This window comes from Phodopus roborovskii, unplaced genomic scaffold (assembly GCF_943737965.1).
Source record: "Phodopus roborovskii unplaced genomic scaffold, PHOROB, whole genome shotgun sequence".
Classification (NCBI taxonomy): domain Eukaryota; kingdom Metazoa; phylum Chordata; class Mammalia; order Rodentia; family Cricetidae; genus Phodopus; species Phodopus roborovskii.
The window spans coordinates 32,552,029-32,575,219 of NW_026126517.1; the positions used below are offsets into that span (position 1 = coordinate 32,552,029).

General features: G+C 35.5%; 1 protein-coding gene across 1 annotated transcript in view; it reads right to left on the reverse strand.

Annotated features, from left to right (window-relative positions):
- Scaper (S-phase cyclin A associated protein in the ER) overlaps positions 1 to 23,191 on the reverse strand; it is a 308,455-nt gene that overhangs the window by 152,618 nt on the left and 132,646 nt on the right. Inside the window, exon 22 of the mRNA XM_051197515.1 lies at positions 12,537 to 12,663. Within this exon, the coding sequence (XP_051053472.1) occupies positions 12,537 to 12,663 (127 nt within the window). The remainder of the gene's footprint in view (positions 1 to 12,536; positions 12,664 to 23,191) is intronic.

Consider the following 23,191-nt stretch of genomic DNA (forward strand, 5'->3'; position numbering starts at 1 on the left):
CCCCCAAGACAGCGCCCCTTACCAGCAGGAAATAGTTTGGAAAGAACGATGCCCAAATTCCCAAATATTGTGTATAAATGTTTGTTTTCATTTAATTGGACTTTGTTATATAAAATTAAATAAAAAAATTATATAAAAAAAACAAATAAAAAAAAATGTCCTTTCTTAGCCTGCTGGTGCACACCTTTAATCTCAGCACTCAGGAGGAAGAGATAGGTGGATTTCTGTGAGTTCGAGGCCAGACTGGTCTACAGAGCGAGTTCCAAGACAGCCAAGACTCCACAGAGAAGCACTGATATGAAAAAAAAAATGTGATTCATATATAAGTTAAACCTTTGTCAGATTGTGAAAATAACAACCCCCATGTAGCTAAGGAACATTTAACACATTTCTTTTACTTTGGGCTATAGAGATTCTAATCCAGAGCCATAGAAGCTAATTCAGTTAATTATCCGATGCTCTCAGGAAGCAGCTGTGTAAGCTGAGAACAGTGAGGACATAAAATGAAATTTCTGGTTTTGAATACTTTCCAGTTCTACAATGAAAAATCCCAGCTGAAAGCAAGAGACACAAAACCAAACAACACCAATGGGCTGTGGCACACCAGCAATGTCTAGAAGACTGAACACAATCTTCTGAATTCAATTAGGTGGTGAAAATTCTCACGGTTTGCTGATTTATCCTCTCAGCCTAGGTGTGTGTAAGTACCTGCAAACAGTTGGAAAAGGGGTGGGGAGAGTTTTTATGTTTCTAATTCATATGTTAGTATAACTTTCCATAATAAAACCTGAAAACCCCATTCATGGCAGGGTTACAAAGTAAATTGTGATGCGACTTTCCTCACTGCAGTTCAAACTGAATCCTCCAGCTATGCAGCTTGCTTACTCAGGTTTAAGAGCGCAACAGCTGAATCTCTATTTAAATTTGGCAGCAATCTAAAAACTTAGTAAGGATAATTGGACAAACTCCACATCCAGTCTATCTGCTTAAACTGTTTACTTTCAGTAACAGCATACAAATGTCTCATGTTACTGATAAACCACAGAAAGTTTCTGAGATGCTGTTACTATCCAATCATAAAAGTAATGTTCATCATCAAAGAGTAATGAGAAAAGTCAAAGCAAATACAAATCATGGTCACTTGTACCAAATTCAACACAATAGTAAAAATAAAGGAAATGCCTTTCTGGATAAAAAAATGTTTTAGAAACACATATGAAACAACTGCAGCGCCCTTTACCAGCAGGAAGTAGTTTGGAAAGAACAATGCCCAAATTCCCAAATATTGTCTATAAATGTTTGTTTTCATTTAAAAGGACTTTGTTATATAAAATAAATTTAAAAAAATTAAAAAAAGAAAGAAAGAACTGAGTGTTTCTGTAATAAGATTCTTTTGTTTAGAGCAATTTATCTTGAATTTGTAATGATAATTTTATGTTGATATAAAAATTGAAAAAAAATTTAAGAACACAGTAAAGAATAGTTGTAATATGAACACCATTCAAGAAGAGACACAGTTAAGAGGTATAACATGGCGTGATGTTGGGTACCTACAGCTGCAGCACTCAGGAAACTAAGTCAAGAGGATTATTTGAGTTTAAGAGTTTTAGATCAGCCTGTGCAACAAAGTAATAATCTATCTCAAAAAATAAACAACAACAAAAATGAAGCCACCTGGGTAATTTATCCTAGACACACTCCCTTCTCTGAGCAAACACTATTGTGAGAAATATCAAATATTTCTGAATTTTACATTACTGGGATTTTAAAAATACATACATACACATATACATACCTACATACTTACAGTTTCTTTATGAATTGTGAAGTATAACCATGCCCACAGTTGCAATATAGAGTTTTCATTGATGATAATAATATCCAAGCAATATTATATTATATTTTATGAATACCCCATAATTTCCATTTAAGACACTGATGAATATTTGAGATAGTCTTCATGTTTGATGCTATCTTTGAATATCTGTGTTCATAAAATATAATATGAATGCCCACAACTCTAGTTAATAATACTAACTTTTAAAAAGTGATAGTACCAACTTATAGCTATGCAAAAATGTTCCCACTGCTCTAAATCTTTTTCAAGATTTGCTATTTTGTAGCATGAATCATATTATCAAACTGAGTCTTTAAAATTTCCTGATTAGTAAAAAGGCTGATTATTGGTTATTTGTATTCCTCCTTTTAGAACATATAATCATTTATCTGTTTTCTCTGTTGGTGGCCGTGTTTAATATGTAGGGAATCCAGACATTGTTGATTACACATATAAAATCCCCCTATGATGCTGCCTTTCCTTCTTACAGATGTATATTGTTCAAAGTTTCTATTCTTAATGGTCAAATTTATAAATATTTCATTTATCTGTTTGTTTGTTTGTTTACTTGTTTTTCAAGAAAGGGTTTCTCTGTGTAGCTCTGGCTGTTCTGGAACTAGCTCTCTAGACCAGGCTGGCCTCAAACTCACAGAGATCCACCTGCCTCTGCCTCCCGAGTGCTGGGATTAAAGGCGTGTGCCACCACTGCTTGGCTTTTTAACCTATTCTTAAAATTAACTTTTAATCCATGACTAGTTCCAAATATTAAAATCCTAAACTATTAGGAGATAATGTTAACTAATAACTATTTACTTTGCTTGGTTGGGGGTGGTTATGTTGCTCAATTAGGTACAACTTGCCTAAACATATGGGAGGTCCTGAATTCAGTACCTATCACCACTCCCCCTAAAAGAGACAAATGACATGAAGGAGAATGGAATTGCACCATTTGTAGGAAAATTCATAGTACTGAACAGCCTTATGTTAAGCAAAATAATGCAATCATAAAGATGGATTATGTGTTCTCATGTGAAATCTAGAGTAAAACTGTGATAGTAGGAAGGACAGAATTTGGAAGGTAAGAACTTGGGGGAGGTAGAATGAGTACAGAAGAAGGTAGTGAGTGGTTGTTTATATGATAATCCACATTATTCATGTATAAAAATTTCATATTATAACCATTAGTTGTTTTACAATTAACATATGCTAATAACACGATGTTCAATATGGTGGTCACTATAAACAAGGTTAAGATAGAATGGGTGGACAGGTTATCTTTACTACATGGTTACTTGATTTCTTAGGGGATATCCACAAAGCTGAGATAGCTAGATCATACAGTAGCCCTATTATTATTTTCTTCATAATGATTCCCACAGAGGAGGCACTAATTTCCATTTCTACAAACAGCTTTAGAAGAATTTTCTTTTTCCAGTAACCAAAAACTAATCATTTGGTTTTTTTTGTTCATTTTTGTTTTGTTTTTTCTTGTAATGACCAATCTCAACGGAGATTTGATTTTTTTCACTTCCCTGATGGTTAAGGACACTGAATATTTTCATACAGCCATTGTATTTCCTCTCCTAGTGTGTTTATTATTGGTATATACAAGCTCCTGATTTTTGTATATGCTACTGAAACTGCTTATCAGATCAAATGGGAAATCTGACTTCTTTCCTATCTTTGTGGTTTTTATAGCTTTTCCTCCCTGTCTTGCCTTAAAACTAAAGCACAATACTGAATAAGAGTGGGGAAAGAACACTCTCATCTCTTCCTTGATTTTAGAGGACATGTTTTATTTTTTCCTTTCAGTATAATCTTGGCAATAGGCTTCCCATACATAACTTTTAAGCGGAACACATTTCTTCCATCACTAGTTTCTTCAATCTTTTCATCATGTACTGATGTTGGACTTTGTCAACTTTTCTATATTATTTGTGTTGTACCATATTCATTTATATCTTGCATTAAATCATCATTGCGCCCCTGGAATAAAATCAACTTCATTATGGTATAATGATTTGGTGTTGACTTTAATGTTTTCACTTGGTAAACTGGCCTGTCATTTTTGCTAGACAATTTAAGGGTTTGTTGCTTTGTAGCATGAGTTTGGAAAAACATCCCTAACTGTTTTAAGAAATAATAATTTACATAGCGTTGTTAATTTTGCTCTTTTAAAAATATTGTGTGTATGTGGGTGTTTTGCCTGCCTTGGTGCCATGTGACTGCTAATGCCTGTGGGAGCCAGAAGAGACCAGCTCACAGGGGATGTTGTTACAGGCAGCAGTGAGTTGCCACGTGGAGGCTAAAAATCAATCCCAGGTCCACTGGAAGAAGAACCTGTGCTCTTCACTGCTGAGCCATCACTCCAGCCTCTGGTATTGTTTGGCAGTCTTGGTTCTGTCTTGGAATTTTCTTTGTTTGGAAACTATTAATGCTTCAGTCCTGTTGATCACTGTGCATCTGGATAGGATGTTTATATATGTTTAATTTGGGTTGATCATACATAGTTAGCAATTTATCCATTTCTTCTATACTTTCCAACTTAATAGAATATAACTTTCAAAACATTTCCTAATAATGCTTTTTGATTCAGCTGTACCCTATTATAATATCTTCCTTTTCCCCACCTAATTTACTAATTGGGTATTTTCCATTTGTATAGTTTGGCTATGATCTTGTCATTCTTGTTTAACCTTTTAGAGAATCAACACTTTATTTCATTTGTCTTTTTTATTAGGTTCCATTTTATTTGTCTCTGTCTCATTCTTTATTATATCTTCCTGTTTCCTAATTTTGAATTTTACTTCTTCTAGTTTTTTAAGACCTTGAGGTCAACAATTACACTGTTAGTTTTATCAGCTATATATTTTTTGTTTGATAATATTTTTTATTTAAATTTGCAACAAGCTTATTTTACATGTCAATCACAGTTCCCTCACCCTCCCCTCCTCTCCTGTCCCACTCCCAACCCAGATCTCATCCACTTTCTGCTCCTCAGGGAGGGTGAGGCCTTCCATGGGAGAATCTTCAAAGTCTCCATATCATTTGGAGCAGGACCTAGGCCCTCCCCCATGTACATAGGCTGAGAGAGTACCCCTCTATAAGGAATCATCATCTATATTTTTTAACGTAGACATTTATAACTATAAGTTTCCCTCTGCATGACTGTCAGTGTATTTCAGAGGTTCTGATAAGGTGTTCATTTGATTCTAGAATTTTGAAATTTCCCCTAATTCTTTCAATGAATCATTAACTATTAATCTCTAATTCTTTCAGTGGAGCATTAGAATATATTGTTTAATCTTTCTGGTTCCTGCCTCTTAAATTTTAATTTTAATCCATTATGCTATTATAAGATATGAGAAAGTATTTCAAATTTTCTGCACTTGTTAAGAGTTGTTTTATGGCCTAAAAGATGATCAGAGTTGGGGTAGTTCCATGAGATATGAAGAATTGGCTTACCCGAGTTAGTATATGGAATAGTCTACAGATGTTCATGAAAGTCATTTTATTTTCATTTATTCATCATACACATTAAGTCTAAAGTTTCTTTGATTAGTGTGATGTTTTGAAAGAAAATTGCCCCCCCCCAAAGAGAGTTACACTAAAGGGAAGTGTGGTCTTGCTGGAGAAATTGTGTCCCTGTGGAGGCAAGTGTTGAGGTCTCATATATTTCAAACCACACCCAGTGAGACAGACCTCTTCCTGTTGCCTCCAAATCAAAATGTAAGGACTCTCAGCTTCCGCACCAGTCTGCCAGCATGCCACCATGCCTCACCTTGATGATAAAGGACTAAACTTCTAAAAATGTAAGACACCCCAAGTAAATGTTTTTCCTTTATAAAAGAATTCACATGGTCATGCTGTTTCTTCATAGCAATAGGAACCCTAGCATTGAGTATAAAATTTGAAGTATTTATTTATTTTGTATGTGCATGAATATATGGGTGGCTGTGCACATGTCATGGCACATATGTGAAGAGGTCAAAGAACAACTTGTATGAGTTTTCTCTTTCTATCATGTGGGTATTAGGGACCAAACTTATGTTGTTAATGTTTGGTGGCAAGATCATTAATTGTTATTCTTTTTTTTTCTGGCTGGGGGTAATGTATCTCTTGACAAATGGAGTGTGGAAATCATATACTATATTTGGACTTACCTATCCCTTTATGTTCATTTGGCATTTGTTTTGTTAAAACAGGCATATCAATGTTTGATGCACTTAAAACTATTATATTTTGGGTGTAGAGAGATGGCTCAGCGATTAAGAACACTGACTGCTCTTCTAGATTCAATTCCCAGCACCCACATGGTAGCTTTCTGCTGTCTATAACTCCAGTTCCAGGATGCTTGATACCCTTACACAGATATACATACAGGCAAAACATCAATGCACATAAAATAAAATAAAATTTTAAAAACCTGTATTTTGTAGGGACTTTTTACTGTATTAGTATGTAGAGACCTTTTTACTGTATTAGTATGTAGTGACCTTTACCACTTATGAATTTTGTTTAAGGTCTGTTTTGTCAGATGTGAGCATATGTAATTGTGCTTGTTTTAGGATTTTATTCATTTGGAGTAGCATTGTATACACTTTCATTTTTAGTCTATGTATGTATTTACAAGAAAGCTGAGAGTTTCTTGCAGACAGCAGACTAGTATGTCTTGTTTTATTATCTACAATTATTAGCATATTGTCCTTTAACTGAAATGTTAGAATGGTGTAAATTGAGTGCTATTACCTGTATTAGGTACTGTCTTATTGCTGTGACCAAATACCTAACAAAGCAACTTAAAGATGGAAGGGCTCATCTTGGTTCATAGTTTGGGGGTACAGTCCAGCACAATGGGGCCATTACAGTGGCAGGAGCTTGAAGAGGCAGCTGAACACATTGTATGTGCAATCAGAAAGAAATGAATAGTGCTGTAGTTTGCTTTCTCCTTTTCCTGTAGTCTAGGGCCCCAAAACACAGAATGTAGCCCCCACATTCAGGATGGGTCTTCTCACTTACTTAACCTAATCTATATAATCCCTCATAGATTTTAGATCCCCTCAAATTGACAATCAATAATAACTGAAACACTAACTGAAAATATATACTAACTTTTGTTTTATTCATCTAGAGGTTTATTGGCTTGAGTTATTAATGTTTGACTCTTTCCTAATTCTCATTTGTTTTTCATTCTTATAACATTTATTCTTGCCCTCATGTACTCATGATTCATGAATGTGGGATTCTTTCTTTTTTGTGTGTACTATTCCATTATGCATTTTTTGCTATAATAGCCATTTGAATCAATGGTTACAATTGTTTTACTTTTTACTTATGGAAATTTTATTTCTCCTTTGATCTTAAAGTTTTCTGGATATCATGGTCTTGTTGGCTGTGACCATGTTTTAGAGCATGGCATCCATCTGTGTGCTCTCTTGGCATTTAGTTGTGGCTGAATGGTTTTGACGTTATTCTATAAGTAATTAGGTACACTTCTATTCCATGTTATATCCTGGTTCTGTTCTTAGGAATTTTAACTGTAAAACAACACAAGGATATATTATGGTCATGTGTGCGGGGCTCTAAATTCTTCCTGTACTTGGATGTACATTTCTCCCCTTGGATTTGGGGAAACCTCTTCAACAATTTTACTGAAAAGGTTTTCTCTAATTCAGTATTTTCTTCAATAACCACAGAAAAGAAAATAAAAAATATAATACAAATATCCTATGAAGTTCATTAACAATGGTAAAAGTAATAATAACAAAAGAATGAAATTAATGTGGGGTACAAAAAAGAGGCAAGTAATGTAGGAGAAAAAGAAAAAACATATAAAGAATATGACAAAAGGAATAGAGCAAGAAATCAAACTGTGATTATAAAATAAAGATAAAATACAATTAGGCAAAAGTAAGAAGACAAATTAATAAAAGTAAAGCAGAAATAACCCAGAGAATAACAGTAAAAAGAAGAAAAGATTTAAAAATACATTTGGCAACACTTCCCTTTGAGGCCTCTGATACTGAAATCTACCAGGAGTTGGGGGTAGGTTAGTGGGTCTGAGTTGGAGTTTATTATGTTCAGGGTTCTCATTATGCAGGCTGGTGCTGTATGGAGGCTGTGAGCTGGTTAGACCAAGGGCTTATTGTCAGCGTCAGAGCTGCATTCACTTCAGAAGCTTCCCTTAACTGTGTATGAAGAACCAGCTGACTCGAAGAACTTTGTGGTCCGTGGACTAGGAAGGTTCCCACTTGCCCCAGAGGCACAGTGGTTTGTATACCCTAAAAAGAGGCAATGTCCAAACCAAGAGGTGTCCCATGAATGCTTCAGAGTATACAAGAAGCAAAGTCCTGACTTCCACACTTAGGCACCAGGCATTCTGTCTGCCCCTCTCAGTACTTTTAGTTGCTACCCAGCAGTACACCGAGGGGAGAAGCAGAAATTAGTAATTTGTCAAACTTGGGCTCAGAATTCATAGTCCTGCTCACAGCAAACCACAGCAGGAATGCAGCTCTGGAAGGTGAAGTACTAGTCATGGGCATAGAGTTAATAGTTTCACAGTAATCCATAGGGAACAGGGTATGGAGTTAACAGTAACCCACGGGGCACAGGGTGTCTTACAGTTACTATTACTGGGATGAAACACCAGGATCAAAGAAACTTGGGGAGGAAAGGGTTTGTTGGGCGTATACTTCCACAACACTGTTCATCATCAAAGGTAGTCCAGACAGAAATTCAAGCAGGAAGCTGGTGGCATGAGCTGATGCAGAGGCCATGGAGGAGTGCTACTTACTGGCTTGCTCGGCATGGCTTGCTCAACCTGCTTTTTCATAAAACCCAGAACCAGCATTGAAAACATCCAGGGATGGAACCATCCACAATGAGCTAGGCCTTCCCCTACCCATTACTAATTAAGAAAATGCCTTATAACTTTATCTTATGGAAGGCATTTTTTTCTCAACTAGGGTTCCCTCCTTTCAGATAACTCTAGGGTTTGGTTTTGTCTGTCTGTTTGTTTGTTTTTAAATTTTTATTTATTTATAATTTATGCATGAGTGCTCTGCATGCATACTTGCATGCCAGAAGAGGGCATGCAATCCTATATAGATGGTTGTGAGCTACAATGTGGTTACTGAGAAATGAACTCAGTACCTCTAAAAGAGCAGCCAGTGAAATGGCTCAGTCAGAAAAGACACTTGTGGCAAAGCCAAACAACCTGAGTTCCATCCATGGGACCTACTTGGAGAAGAGAACTGACTTCTGTATATTGTCCTCTGAGACACACACACACACACACACACACACACACACACACACACACACACACACACACACAGAAATAAATAATGTAGTGAAAAAGAAATTATCTGAGGCCTAAGATGAATTATCTGTATTTCTTTTACCATGAAGGATGCCATTCCATTAATCTCAAACCACCTGAAACTTAACTCACCAACTAAAATAACAAAAAATACTGTGAAATGAGATTGCTAGTAACCTTTGGGCTGTAAGTTTTGTGCTATGCCAAGACGTCTTCTTCACAGTCCCCATCAGTAGACAAAAGGTTCATGATGGGAGATGTCATTCTGTAAATATGTTTCTCTTATTGGTTAATGAATAAAGCACTGTTGGCCAATAGGAAAGCAAGATAGCTGGGACTAGGAGACTAGGAGGAAAGAGGAAGTAGTTGGGAGGAGTTCCAAGATGGAACACGGAGAGATTAGAAGGCCAGCCCCTCTCTCCGATAAGATAAGACCACGCACAAATACTTACATTAATAAAAATGGGCTAATATTTAAGACAGAGCATTATATCAAATACAGAGTCTCTGTGTGTTATTTGGGACTGGCATGGCAGTAGTGTTATTTGGGGTTGGCAGAGAAAAAACTACTCCTAACAGGTCCTATTAGACCTCATACCTCAGCAGCCTAGACTATCCATTTTTCCATCTGCCCCCAGGTTGGAGCATACTCATAGGAACTCAGAAGTACAGATTTCTAGATTTTTTTTCTCTTGCTTTGGCATTACAGTTTGTTTGTTTGTTTGTTTTGTTTTGAAAAAAAAACCTCCATTCTCCATTAAGAATTGTTTTTGAGGGAGTTGCTGCAAATCTCTCCAAGACCAACATCATTATATACATGCAAGTAGTGATGTATTTTTAAAAGAATAACATATACAATAAACAGAGAACTGCAAAAGCCTGAGATGACCTGACAATCCCAGGAGTTCTTTATCTTTACTCACTTCCAGGACAAGAGATATTTTGAGAATAAATTTGAGCTATTACCTCTAAAGTTCTCAGAACTTCAGAAAAATGATCTGAACCAACTTTCTCAAAGCAGTAATAGAAAACGCTAGTGATTTGGTTTCTGCATTAAGAGAAGTCCTCAAAACTAATTCACCATTCTCAGGAGCCACCAGTCCCGTTCTTGTCACTGACAGGCTGCCTTCATATCCTTTTTAGGGTTTTGTTACTCCAGGCAGCTTTCCAAACATGAAGGAATGGTTATTTACAGTTCCTAGCCCTGAATCACATCGTTAGCTGAATTACACTGCCATGGTGGTGCAGCTTACAAAACACAGGTCTCTGTAAAGTGAGTGTGTCTTGGCCAGGTGAAATGGAATTTAGTCATAAAAGCAGCTGAAGGATCTGTCTGCATTTCATTTTACAGTGTTAGGTGGTCCTGCAGAGTGCACTCTAAGTACAGCATCACAGCAAGGTCCCCGACACAGACCATTTAGCCTGGGAGCCAGACAACATTTTTTTTCTACTTAAATTATATGAAACCAGTGGTATTCTGGTAAATTTCCCCATTGTGTATTAAATAATCTTATTTAGACATCTGTACTAAATACATTTTCAAATAGATTGTTAACTTTTTACTTAAGAATTCTTTGAATAATACAATTTAAATACTGTTTCTGAGATTAGCTACAACAGTGGTATCTTTAAGCAAATACCCTTTAATTCAAATTTCAAAAATGATCAGTATATGGCATTTAAGTTTTTTATTCTTCTGACATATCAGACTTCTAAATAAGCTACCAAGCACATGCTGACAACTTCCAACTTATGAGCTCTCCAACACCCTGAAAGGGACATTTTAGAGAGGAACACACTGTGTGTTTTCTGCCATAACACAGTACTGAATATGCTGCTGTTTGTTCCCTTGAAGGACTGTACTGTCTATGCCAGATTACAACTTAGCATTAAGGTTGCTCTCATATACCTGAAAACCCAGCAATTCCACACCAAAGGCACATGCCTCAGCCTATAGCAATGATCCTCAAAATAAGGTTTTTAGACTAGTATCACCATCCTCTCATGGGAATATATTAGACACTAAAATTCTTGGGACCCATCCTAAAACTACTAAATCAGAAATTCAATATGTGTTTTCACAAGTCCTCAAGTGATTCTGATACATGATAAATGGGTAAAATATAGTACTAACACAAATACTTTGTAATACAGAAGATGAATAAAAATATTCACTTAAACTTACAAGACTAATAAAACTAAAACAATATAGATCTGACCAATAACATAGGTCTATGATATATTTTATAGAAGGCAAACAAGGAAGATTGGTTAGCATATTATTTAAGAAGGAAAAACCTTGTATGACAAAGCAATAACACTATTTTTAAAACAGGGATATGATGTACCTTTTATTCTCTACAGTTTAGCTATGAGGAAGCAGGGGGATGGGTAAGGAAGCTGTTTCCAGGAACTACAACTATGCTGGCAACAATTTATCTTTTAAGTGGTAAAGTCAGAGGCTTTCCAATGCCATTTTTATTACTATATAATTCTACGTATATAAAATACTGCATAATACATTTTAAGTCTATCCATCAAAATAAAAATGCTGCTAATAATAATAGTCATTAATTTAAATGAGAAATGAAATTTCACCTAAATGTTAATGAATTATTAATTTGTGATATTATCATTCAGTTACAAGGAAATGATATAATCACAGTATGAAATTTTCAAAACAAATTTTAAGAATCATTTAAAAAATTTTAAAGACATAAAAAAAGCATGAATTAGTCAGATAATGTGGGTAAATTCACAATAAAAGGATTAGAAAAAAATAAAATGACATGTTATTAACTGAAAATACTATACAGAACCTCTTATCTTCTTTATACACTTAACATTTTTCTTCTGTGCATAATAAATTCAATTAGGATAATTATGGATTTTAAAGTGTTGCTAAAAAATAAGTAACTCTTAAATTATTAAAGAAAACTGTCAAATTAAAGAAATTCTGTCCAAAATGGGGAGGAAATTGCCATTTCATTTGGTTGTAATTTATAAGCTATATAATTCAAAGTTTGTGTTTTCTGTCATAATTATATGCATAATTATATGCATAACTGCATAGTTATAATTTCTCATTAAACAATTTCATTCACTTATAAGGGGAAAATCATCAGAGAAAGCCATAGTCTATTTAGAACTTCACTTAAAGAAGAAAACAACTTAGAATAAAACAAAAAGAATAAAACTGTAATATTATTTATCAATTGTTAACTGGCTTTTAGCAACACAGAAGAAAGAAAGAAAGAAAGAAAGAAAGGAAGGAAGGAAGGAAGGAAGGAAGGAAGAAAGTTAGAAAGCTGTATTTCCTGACATAATGAGAAAGCATCATAAAGATCCAGGGCCAGACAACAAAGACGTGTTACATACCTCTTTCTCCAATATTCTAGCAACCTCACCAAGGGTCCGATCCAAAGCAGAAGCCTTATTGTTTGCCCAGGAGCCGCTGTCTTGTACTTGAATTTGTTTTACAAGATCTTTGGCTAATCTTTGAAGCCTTGAATACAAAGTGAAAAACTGCATTAATTATGAATGTATGAATAATATCTATTTTTAGATCATAAACTCCATTTTCCTAAACATGTAAAACACAAGTTACTTTTAATATTCTATCTGAAATGTCTCCAGAGAGCAGCCAGGGGAGGCAAACAGACGAAACTGCAGCTCTTCCTCTGTAATATCACCCATTCACTTCTCATCTACTAAAATGACTAGCAGACGACATCAGCCTTGGCTGCAGTAATCGAAGCCGTTCTTTGTATATGATCCTCAAATTAGAAAAGAATTGGGAGTGGGAGAAAGTGACAGGATGATGGTCTGGGATACAAGGAAAGAACCTGAGAATGTTCCACATCCTGGTTCAAACCTTCCCATTAGGCTCAGATACATAAGCACTGCAAATTCCTACAACCCTGATCTCCCCATAGCCCACTTTATACGCAGCTTGGTATTATTTATTAGAACAAGAATATTTATTTGTTTTGTACCTTGGAATGCCACGCATTTTCTAGATTTTAGGGTTCCTCAGGGTGGGAGCTGAGGTTAACATCTCATGATAGCCCTCCTTTTGCTTTCCATTACTTCTTGGCCCATCTTTCTTTCCTGCTTATTTGTTTGAGCAATCAATGAGTCTCCACGTGGTCTCTTGGATATTCCCCAGTGCATTTTCCCTCTCTTGTCTGTCTTCAAACTTTACAATTATAGTAGATCCCACAAGACATAGTTACAATCAAATTCTTAAAAAATTATTAGATATTCCCTCGCTGTTTCATTTGTTACTTGTATTAGACAAGCCCCAGCAATCGTAATAATGTTTATTAAGCTTCTACCAAGGTCTAGTCAGTGTTCACAATTCCTTGAATACATTAATTTATTTAACCAATTCAATAAGAACACCTATGAGTCTTTTCCACTCATGACTCTCAGAAAAAGCCACATGATACTGAAGATTCACACTCTCACTGAATTTCTCAATCTGCTAGTTCCCTAGCCTCTGCATACTTGCTTTACATCATTCCACTGTCTTTAGAATGTAAGCTTTCTTTTCTCTCATTTGCTTTTATGAGTTTATATTTCAGAGAGGCTAGTAGAAGAAAAATAAGTCTCATCATTATCTCTACAAACCCATGTCAACTTGTTTCTCCTATTACAGCCTAAGAAGGCCCCCTCTTCCCCAGTAGAGCTCAATTCCTTTTCTGCCTGTCTTAGTGTCTTTGAAAATACTCTTCATTTCTTCCTGAAATGCTTTCTCCACTTTCAAATTACACAGAAAATTCCTTCTTACCTATTTTTAGCACAGAATTCACTTTCTATACTATGGATATTTCTTAATGTACTTATCACAAGCAAATTAAGTACTTAGCCAGCTGTATAAAATGTGCTTTTCCCATGAAAAGCTTTCTACAATGACATGCATGTTTACTTATATAACTCAACATGGTAACAGATAACTCCATGTGGTCATTGACCACATGAAATATAAGCACTGACCACTACATTTTATAGAATTTTAACAGTTTAGTGGTAACGTATATATGACAAGAAGCTACTGAATTAGGCAGTGCAGAAGCAGACGTAATTTATATCATATTGCTCAATTGTTATGTACCATTTGAGATATCAGAGAAGCTTGCTCTAAAAGTGAGGCAGTCCCCTCCAACTTCAGAGACAAGTATTTTTATGGCAAGTTTTCCCCTAAACCCTGGTCTGGGTCAGGTTGGCCCATGCCTCTGTAACAGAGAGGGGAAGACAAGAAGTACTAAAAATGCTGTGTCTTCAAGAACAGCTAGAAAGCAAGCAATTTCAAACAGAGGTGACGATATTTTTCTAATCAGGGTATAAAAATGCATACAGTGGAAGCATGAAGGCAGATTTGCAACCACAGGAAACTCATCCATGGAGAAAAGTTCCATCAAGAACTGCAAGTGACTTCTCAACTTCTTCAGGTTTCTTTCCTGGATGTTGTGAGCACCAGATTTGATGTTACTGTCCATCTGCTGCTATTTGTCCTTTTACCTGAAAGCCTCAACTATGGGGACAGCCCTGGAACTCTCTTACTAGGAACTCCAGTGGCTCCCTTAACAAGCCTTTTCCAGTTAATTTTTGCTAGACATTTGTAAGCACCCAGATTGATGATATAACCTTTTGCCTGCTCTCTCATCCGAGCTATTCACTTGTCTGTCTTGGATGGTTTGAACAGTCAATTTGACCATGCTCTGCTATATATCTGCAGCTTCTCTCTACTTTCTAGTCACTAGTTAGTATTTGTTTGCCATATACTTACTAAACTCGCTCATTTAAAATTGAAAGTATAGCTGTTGTAGATCATTCTTTGGACTGTACAGAACATAGAGTGTCAAGTTCATAAAAGAGGTTCTTTACCACCAAACACATCAGCGGTACAGAATTGTACTCATTATTTATTGAGTTTATTGTGATGACAAGATATTTCTTCTTTAATCTTAAAAATATCCATTAATTTTACAGGCTAAAAAAAAAAACAACTTCATGAGTGGATCTTCTTTTGTCATCTTAGTAACACTGCCTCTGAAAACTGAGGAAATTAAGGAAGGCTCAGGGAAGGATGATTTTCTCATGGCTAATCAGCCAGCAAAATGTATTACTGGGACTCAAACATTTTCTCTCCAACTCCTATGCCACATTAGTCAACTCAAACAGGGAAGACTGGTTCACAGATGAGTAATTCCATAGACTGCAACTTTACTTAAAATTTATTCATGTAAAGTTTAAAAATTTGTCAAAGAATACAACAGTAACTGCAACTCAAAAAGTAGCAGTGAACTGTAGTTTAAGTTTTATCTATCTATATGAAGTTTACTTCATTAAGTCAAAGAAAGGATATAAACTCTAAAAACCAAAGTACATACGATTGAAATTTGGAGCCAGCACATATCAACATATTATATGGATTACCTCTAGGGATGCTATCTAACTTTTCTATATTATGGTTTCTTTATCTTAAAATCCCCCCCCTCTCGTCTGTCTTCTTCCCCCTTCTCCCTTCTTGCTCATTCTGCCTCCCCAGTGCCTTTTAATATCAGAGATTGCATCTAATACCATATACCATAACAGACAATGGATAAACTATTGTTTTAATCAACTATCATTATTAAAATGTAACAAGAGTTCTAGACCCAACAAAAGGAAAGAGGAATACAAAATATAAAAGAATGCCAGCATCATTTCTCTTCTAATAAAGTATGAAAGAGACTCCCATCTACCACTAGCTACTAATCCTACCACGTAGAAGAGCACTAGCAGCAAACTTCACTGTGCAATGCATAAGTAGCTGCTTTGACTTTTGGTTGAATAAAGTCTGCACAGTATGTAACTGAATATCCAGCCATGTAACAGAAGCTGGCAATATTCTTACCAAGAATGATTACATTCCATTAGAAACCAGAAGTACTTAGGGTAGTACAAGGACCATTTTACTCCACAGAATGAAAGGAGATTATATTTCACTGAGTTAAATCAGCCTGAGGTTCATATGAACCTACCTTCAAGGAAGAAAGCCCAATCAAGGGGGTACTTTAGTAACATGAGCTAATAAACCCCAGTATCATTCCCTGCCACCAGTCAAGCACCACAGACAATATATAGCCCCTTTCAAGAAAAACATCAGATTTTGATGGTTATTACCAATAATTATAGAGCAATGCAAAAATCAAGCTGAAATCTGTATCTAAGGACAAGAGCAGCTTAGAGAATGCAGCTTTTAACAAAAAATTGTTATTGGGGTTACTTTTGGCAGGTAATTTTTTAAAGCAAAAAGTAAAAGTGGAGATAGTAATTCCTTGCTTAATGCATGAGCAGTACCTGTCACATAAATAGCTTTGTGAAGAATGTTAACAGATGAACATTTTATTCTTAAAATATGAATAAATTCCTACAACTCTATGCTCAAATTTGTCACTGACATGTAAATACAGAAAATATCTAGGGAATTATATCATTTTGGATACTTAAAAATACATATAAGTATATATTATATAATATACATTGAAGTTATACTTCTTGGGGTGACACCCTCCCCCCATGGAACTATCTAAAAAGCTCCAGTGACAGGTATGGGAAACCTCCTTTTGAGTTATTGGTCAGAAGAGTACAAGAGACTCTTCCAAGACAATGTAGGCTGTTGCTACTGCCATTGGTGCTTTCCAGAAAAAATATTGCTGAAGATACCATAAGCTTTGGATACTGTGGATGATCAATCTGGCTATAATCTTGGAGCCTCTTTCCTAAGGATTAGTTCTCATAGTATCAGAAGGAGCAATGCAAACTGCCAAGAGAAGAAAGCATTCAGCACTCCTATCCCAATGAACAACTATGAACCAAGCAATGACCAGAATGTCAAGGTAGTCTAAACAGTGCAAAATAGTAGCACTTACATCCTGGAGGAAACCAACAGCCACTTATAACTAAATTCTAGATCTGCTCAATAGGAGGTAATTCATACCTGGTACTGTAAATTTAGAGAACTACCCATGGCTGGCAAGGCTAGAACCTAAAGGAGACCCTACTATTGTCACTTTCCTAAACTAGTATAACCTCAGACTGTGTTCTAAGTATCCTTATACCCACTATTAACTGCAGCTCTAACCTCATTTTGCTGCTGGTATCTTATTATGGAAAAACTATACCATCTTCTGTTTTTAAAGAACTGTGCAAAACACACACTTAGATGAGTATGCTGGATATACCTACTAAGCATCTCCTCAATGGGAGGAGCTAGGGAATATATACATACCATTTCATGTATATACATCTCTGTTTATTCATATATATTAGAAAACACACAGTTTTCCAGTCTCATTCACTACTAGAGAGTTAAGCTATGCGACCTTGCTATATTAGCTGTTCTCGTTAGTAGTTAACAATCTATCTTTTACCACACTTAATATAGTTACATATTTAGCCTTTTATCTTCCAAAACATATTGTCTACATTACTGTATATATGCCATTGTCCACACTTGGGCTTTCATTGCCCATTTGAGACTCTGATGCTTCTCACATATTTGAATTTTGACAATGTTTGCCACTGCTTCCCACCTCAATTCCCTATCACTCAAATGGGCTCTGGCAAACTTTACCAAGACATCTTTTCATAAAGAAGCCTCACTCATTATTGGATTCCCCTTAGCAGGCCACACTACCTAGTCCATATCAAAGTCTCCACTCCAGATTACTCAAATGCTGATACCCTAGTGTGACACAGTTGCTTCACTTAATTGCCAAAGTGCTGGTTTTCTTTCAAAAGAAGGACAATAAAATAGAGTGAGAAAGTATTTTATATTCATAGGAAGGAATAATTCTAAAGGAAAAAATTTTACATGTGCTATTTATTTTCAAATTTATATAGGAAAGGCAGGAAGAATGTCTGATTATTTCCCTTTACTAAATTTATTGTCTTCCAAAAATAATCAATTAATGTTTTAGAATGTGATAAACTCATGGCTTTCACTTGTTTGCTATGTTTCAACCAATCAGTATAATTAACTACCTTTTGTGAAATTCTAACAGTCCCATCTTTGGCAATGAGACTCTTCAAGTTGATGCCTGAGTTCTTTAATAGTACAACAGTGGTCTTTAACACCTTCCTTGCCAGATGTGTGACAATGTATTTAGATATGGAATCTAACAATTCAAGGAATGTTTTTTCTTTTAATGAGAAATATTATTTCAGGTCCTAAATCAGTAAGCACTAATGAACAAAACTGCCATTAAGTCACTATTTCTTAGTCTTTAACAGACAAATGTAGGAAATTTTTCTGTGTGTATATTCATACATGTATACATACATATGTATAAAGATGTGAACACACTTGCAAAAATATATAACAATAAAAGTTTTAAAAGATAAAAAAACACATTGTAAATTCATATGGGCCTTACCTGACTTCTACTATATTCTATCAACCTCCTTCATTCAAGACTGAGAACTCTATTTCTTTGGGGCACATTAATTTAAAGAATTCTATTCTCCAAGATGGAAATCATACCTGGTACTTTGAACACAGATGGCTAAGAACTCATGGTCAGGGATGTGATAAGCCCAAGGAAAGAACTTACTATTGTTATACTGCAAAATGGACATAGTATTAAACTGCCTCCTAAGAATTTATCTTTGCACCCATAGATGATTGCATCACTTAACACTCATCAGAGAAGCTTCCTTTTATAATAAATGACAACCACAACAGAAATACAGAGTCAAAATGAAGAAATAAAGAGAATAAGACTGTGGGATAATGAACTCTAAGTGGGACAACTAGACCATAACTCCTCTCACCAGTATCTTCCCCACAGAGCAACCAGCAGGAGTGACAGCAACACACTTTTAAGATACCTTCAATCTTCATAACAAAACTATAGAAACAAAATTCGTTTCCCAACCAAAACCTCAGGGATAATCCTGGAAGATGGGGTAGAAAAATTTTAAGAGCCAGAGAGAGTAAATGACAACAATAAACATGTTTTCCAGACATGACAGTGCTATTTCACACAAGAATTCATAGCAGCTCACAGTTCCAAAGAGTTAGTACATGACCATCATGACAGGTGGTCAGGCATGGAGGGAGGCAGGCAGGCAAGTAAGCCATTGAAATAGTAACTGAGAACGCACATGTGAGCCACACAAATGGGATAGGGAGAGAGAACTAATCAAATGGTGTAAGCTTTTGAAATCTCAAAGCCCACACCTAGTAACACACCTCCAACAAGGCCACACCCCTAAACCTTCTCAAATACTTCCTCCTGGGGACCAAGTATTCAAACATTTGAGCTTATTGGTGTCACTCTCATTCAAACCACCACAGATGGGATCATGACATTCTATTCCTAATTGAGGAGCTATTGTTAACCAATGGCTGCTGGAAGTCAGTTTCCTAAGGGATGTGGCCCCATGTTCCAGGAGATGGCCCTACATCCATGTACATAATGGCAGTACTAAGTGACTGAGTGGACTCTCTAGAAAAAAAAAGAAGAAGAAAGAGGACATAAAGTTGAGAAGGAAAAGTGGTAGGAGGATATAGGAGAGGTATTGGAAGGGAGAGGATAGGGTGTAGATTTGATCAAAACAAACAACATGCATGTAAGAAATTCTCAAACAATAAAATAATGAACACTGATTCAATTGAGCTCCCATTAGATTAATTCAGTTCAAATAGGTAAAGGAACTATTGTTCATTGTTCATAAACAAGGAATATTGGGAAGAACAAGGATTCTAGCCTGCATTATCTCCTTTATCTCATATACAGATACAACAGTCTTAGACTAAAATTGTAACAGGTAAAAAAAAGTAAACTTTGAGGGACATATTTCCTCATTGTCCCAATCTTCTAACATAAATTCTACAAACTTCAATGAACTACAGCCATTTTATACGTAATATCTTCCTTTTGGGAATTGGTTAATTTTAATTCTAAAGAAACTCTAAATTCGATGCTCATTTTAGACCTTTTTTTTAATGTGTTATTTTGATTGCCTTAAGCTTATTTGCATTCTGTTTTTATTTAAAATATTCATTTTTGTAAAAGACAAGTTTTTAGTTTAGAGGAATATTGAGCAAAAACTATTCCAGCAGTTGTTAAGAACTAAGAAATGTGTGCAATTGCTTACAAATCTTTAAGGATAAACAAGCATATAAAAGCAAGAATTAAAAGAATTATGTTCCTTTAATTTTGATATGAGGATTGAAAATACTTTAAAGTCCGCTTGCTGCTTGTCCTGTAGGGAATGGACTGCTGTGAAAAGCACAGAGACTATGAGACTAAGGGGCTGCAACAACAATCAGTAGAGGATGAAAGCAGCCTAAGCTATAGCCCAGCTTCTAAAGCCTTGGGTTCTAAACAAATGCAGAAAAGGCTTTTGAGTACAAAGACCAAACATTAATTCAAAAGTAGATGCATAATGAATATGATATGTGCTTACCCATTTAGTAACATGTAATTTCATTGCATCACTGGTTCTGAACATACAATATGCACACTTTGCATTGCACATGCTGTCATACCACATAAAACCAACAAAAAAATTATAAAAACCAACAAAAAATAAAAAAATTACATGAAAAGTCTAGCACAGATTCAGAACTTCTGTATGAATTATAGTGTTTTTTTTTCTGCTCTCATTATAGTACTTTAATTATGGAAAATATGCAATTTGCAAGCATCATTCCTCAGCATTAAATTATCAAATTAAAGCATAGTTGTAGTTTATTGAGCTAGAAAGTTTGGTTTTACTGCTGTTTGAGTTGCTGTTTTGAGTTTCTCAAAAATTATAAAATGAGTTTTGTCTTTGGATTAGAACAAAATTTTCAACATTTTGTGAAAAGCCCCTACATAAACTTGCCATTTCGTGTTACTTATTTATTTGAAGTGGCAGTCTCAGAATTAAGAATTAAAAAATAAAAACATCAGTCAATTCTGGAAATGGTTGAAGGTGCTCTATGTGCTTAAGTATAAATACTCAGCCAAAGTTAATCCTTTATATGAAAAGCTACTTCAGCTCATTGATTAAAAAGAATGGTGAAATAATACGTAGATCAAAGATTTGTTTCAAACCAAAGTTCTTATGATTTATCATCAGTAAGCATTTGATTTCCCTAAATATCTGATATATGTATATACCCATGGCTATATAAAATTCTAGAATAAAAAGTTGAAGCCTTAGACAGGAGTAGTGAACAGTGGTAAACAGTGGTCAGACTTTGAAGGGAAAGGGTCACTCAGAGATACTGAAATGGGTCACTCAAGGAATAATGGTAGAAATGTAATCAAAATCTAAAAGAATCTTAAGAAAATCATCCTTTAGCATAAATAATCACATGAACTAAACATTCAGAGGTTCTAGAACAAAATTTAGAACCTAAGTAATAGAAATTTCACTTTTTTACTGGACTTATTTTTAACTAGACAGAATCTGATGCTGTAAATTGCAAATGGAGATTTGAAGAGAAAGCCCACTACAACATTTAAGAGTACCTGAGAAATGCAAATTTCCCTAATAATATCCTATCACAGAAGTAAAACATTTGTGCTTACTAAGAAAGTACAAATCCAGAAGAAAGCATTTGCAAAGTTTTACTACAATCAGAACAAACATATATCTGGTCCACGAATTTCCCTGGTAACTAAGACAGGTAGTATAATTTGCACCACTCAATGAAAAATGAAGATATAGGGTAGTTTTTCCAAAATACCAAATAATTTCAAGATATCAGGAGTGGAAAAATAAAGCAAATAGAGAAGCTGCCCAAACATAAATGCACTCTAGGAAATTGGCTTCTTCTCCTGCCATGCAAAATTATTTATACATCCAATGTCATGTACATAAACTGTCTTAGTTAGGGTTTCTATTGCTGCAATGAAACATGATGACCAAAAAGCAAGCTAGGGAGGACACTGTAGTCATCACTGAAGGAAGCTAGAAAAGGAACTCAATCAGAGCGGGAACCTGGAGGTAGAACCTGATGCAGAGAACATAGAGGGGAGCTGCTTACTGGCTTGCTCCATGGCTTGTTCAGCCTGCTTAGAACTCAGGACCACTCGTCCAGAGATGGAACCACCCACAATGGTCAGGGCCGTGCCCTATCCATACTAATTAAGAAAATGCCTTACAGGAAGGGCTAAAAGTTCACAGCCTGACCCTGATCCTGCCTCATTCAATATTTCTTGATTCACCAAGATGTCAATCTTACGCACCACAGCTGGAGGCAACTCCTACCACCATGCTTTTCCCGCTATGGTGGATTACAGCCTGCAACTGTAAACCAAAATAAACCGTTCTCCTCTCAACTTGCTTCTTGTCAGGTACTTGGTTACAGTCTCTAGAGAAATAACTATATAGATGAATATTAAATATAAAAGTGGTAATAGATATACCTTTCTGTGCTGGGTTTGGTTAATTAAATAAAACAACCCACAAAGACAAAGATCTGCCATTCATTAATAATAATGTAATTCAGACCAACGGGCAAAACGCTTGAACAGATCCTTCTCATAAAAATATGTATGAATGATTTGTAAATACAAGAAAAGATATTCAGTCCCATTAGTCAACAGGGAAATTCTAAGTAAAATAGTGAAATATCATTATATTCCCCATTTAAATGCCTAAAATTAAAATGGTATAAAATGTTACCAGGATAGCCAAAACAACCCTATACAATAAAAGAACTTCAGGAAGCATCATCATTCCTGACTTTAAGCTCTACTACAGAGATATAGTTCTGAAAATAGCCTGGTATTGGCATAAAAATAGACAGGTAGACCAATGGAATTGAATTGAAAATTCTGCTATTAACCCACACACCTATGAACACCTGATTTTCGACAAAACAGCTAAAATTATACAATGGGGCAAAGACAGCATCTTCAACAAATGGTGCTGGCACAATTGGATGAGGGTGTGTAGAAGACTGCAGATAGACCCATGTTTGTCGCCATGCACAAAACTCAAGTCCAAATGGATCAAACACCTCAACATCAATCCAGCCACAT